General features: G+C 66.0%; 1 protein-coding gene across 1 annotated transcript; it reads right to left on the bottom strand.

Annotated features, from left to right (window-relative positions):
• Positions 1-156: 156 nt before the first annotated feature.
• On the bottom strand, positions 157-1,633 carry LOC106900149 (vinexin-like). Its single transcript, XM_014962134.1, has 7 exons — positions 1,485-1,633; positions 1,322-1,401; positions 1,185-1,231; positions 938-1,052; positions 600-646; positions 352-466; positions 157-177 (listed from the first exon to the last, which is right to left on the bottom strand). The coding sequence occupies exons 1-7, from the start codon at positions 1,540-1,542 to the stop codon at positions 157-159; spliced, it is 483 nt and encodes a 160-aa protein (XP_014817620.1). The 5' UTR covers positions 1,543-1,633.
• Positions 1,634-2,323: the final 690 nt, after the last annotated feature.

Below are 2,323 nucleotides of genomic sequence, written 5' to 3'. Positions count from 1 at the left end.
ATGGTGGGCGCCTTGATGGGCTTGGGCACCTCCGTGGGGGGCAGGATCTAGGGTTGGGGAGGGTTGCGTGTGACGTGGGTGACAGTCCTTGGAGGGGGAGGTCCTTGGAGACCTCGGGAGGTCTCCAAGGTCGGCCACCCCCTTGGAATCATCGAATCATTCAGGTTGGAAAAGACCCTTGGGATTGGGAAGAAGTTCTCGGTCTCTGGAGGCATCGAGTCCGACCATCAACCCTACTCTACAAAGTCCTCCCCTACCCCGTATCCCCCCCAACGGCTCTTAAACTCATCCAAGGGTGGGGACTCAACCCCCTCCCCTTCTCCATCCCCCCACCCCCACCCCCGAGCTCACCTCCACGTAGTTGGAGGGGAAGATGCCCACGCGGCCGTGGTGCTCGCCCTCCAGCCAGTTCCTGTCCACCTCCTTGTGGATGTAGACGATGTCCCCCTTCTGCAGCGTCAGCTCCCTGGGGAACAGGGACACCGCTGGCCCCACTCCTGGGGGACACCCCCCCATCCCCAGCCCTCACCCCACATCCCGGGGCTCCTCTGGTCCCAAGAGGGACCATGGGGGGGACCCCCAGCAGCTCCATCACTTACTTGGGTGACTCAGCTTGGAAGTCAAACTTGAGGCGAGCAGCTTTCATCTGGGGGGGGGAAAAGAGTGGTTATGGGGGGGACACCCTCCATCCCACCCATCCCAGGTCCCATATGGGGTGGGACCACCCCAGCCTCACCTTCTTCTCCTCCTTCCTGATGGCCTCCGTGGGGTCCCCCATGTCCGACAGGCTGGGGAGGGTCCCTGGCCGGAGGGTGAACCCTACTCTACAAAGTCCTCCCCTACCCCGTATCCCCCCCAACGGCTCTTAAACTCATCCAAGGGTGGGGACTCAACCCCCTCCCCTTCTCCATCCCCCCACCCCCACCCCCGAGCTCACCTCCACGTAGTTGGAGGGGAAGATGCCCACGCGGCCGTGGTGCTCGCCCTCCAGCCAGTTCCTGTCCACCTCCTTGTGGATGTAGACGATGTCCCCCTTCTGCAGCGTCAGCTCCCTGGGGGACAGGGACACCGCTGGCCCCACTCCTGGGGGACACCCCCCATCCCCAGCCCTCACCCCACATCCCGGGGCTCCTCTGGTCCCAAGAGGGACCATGGGGGGGACCCCCAGCAGCTCCATCACTTACTTGGGTGACTCAGCTTGGAAGTCAAACTTGAGGCGAGCAGCTTTCATCTGGGGGGGGGAAAAGAGTGGTTATGGGGGGGACACCCTCCATCCCACCCATCCCAGGCCCCATATGGGGTGGGACCACCCCAGCCTCACCTTCTTCTCCTCCTTCCTGATGGCCTCCGTGGGGTCCCCCATGTCCGACAGGCTGGGGAGGGTCCCTGGCCGGAGGGTGTCTGCAAAGAGTAGTGTTGGGGGGTGTCAATGGGGTGTCCATGGGGTGCCCCATGGCATGGCTTGGGGTTGGGGGGGTGCTCACCTCTGCTGGGGGCTACACGGCTCCGGTCACTGGCCAGTCCCGGGCCACCCCGCTCCATGGTGGGGCTGGCGGGCAGGCGGTGGGTGCTGGGGGGGCTCTGCAGCCCGCGGGGTGACAGGGGGCTCTTGCGGGGTGACAGGGGGCTCCTGGAGGGGGGGTGACAGCGGCTCAGGGCAGGGGCTCAGCCCCACATCCAGCCCCTGGGACACTGGTGTCCCCCATCCATACAGCCCCCCAGGACCCTGGGTCCCCTGGGACCAGGATGGTGGGGTCCCCTGGCTCCAGAGCCCCCAGGACACTGGAATGGTGGGGTCACCCATCCACAGAGCCCCCCGAACCCTGGGTACCCCAGGACTAGGACACCGGTGTCCCCCATCCACAGAGCCCCCCAGGACCCTGGGTCTCCTGGGACCAGGACACTGGCGTCCCCTGGCTCCAGAGCCCCCAGAACACTGGGACATCGGGGTCCCCCAGCTGCAGAGCCCCCTGAACCCTGAGTACTCCAGGACCAGGACACCGGTGTCCCCCATCCACAGAGCCCCCCAGGACCCTGGGTCTCCTGGGACCAGGACACTGGCGTCCCCTGGCTCCAGAGCCCCCAGAACACTGGGACATCGGGGTCCCCCAGCTGCAGAGCCCCCTGAACCCTGAGTACTCCAGGACCAGGACACCGGTGTCCCCCATCCACAGAGCCCCCCAGGACCCTGGGTCCCCTGGGACCAGGATGGTGGGGTCCCCTGGCTCCAGAGCCCCCCAGGACACTGGGATGCTGGGGTCCCCAACTGTAGAGTCCTCCCAGGACCCCCAGGACTGGGATGGTGGGGTCCACCAGCTGCAGA

This window comes from Calidris pugnax, unplaced genomic scaffold, assembly GCF_001431845.1.
Source record: "Calidris pugnax isolate Ruff unplaced genomic scaffold, ASM143184v1 scaffold658, whole genome shotgun sequence".
Taxonomy (NCBI): domain Eukaryota; kingdom Metazoa; phylum Chordata; class Aves; order Charadriiformes; family Scolopacidae; genus Calidris; species Calidris pugnax.
Note: the sequence above shows the minus strand (reverse complement) of the source record. Positions and strands in the feature narration are given on the sequence as shown.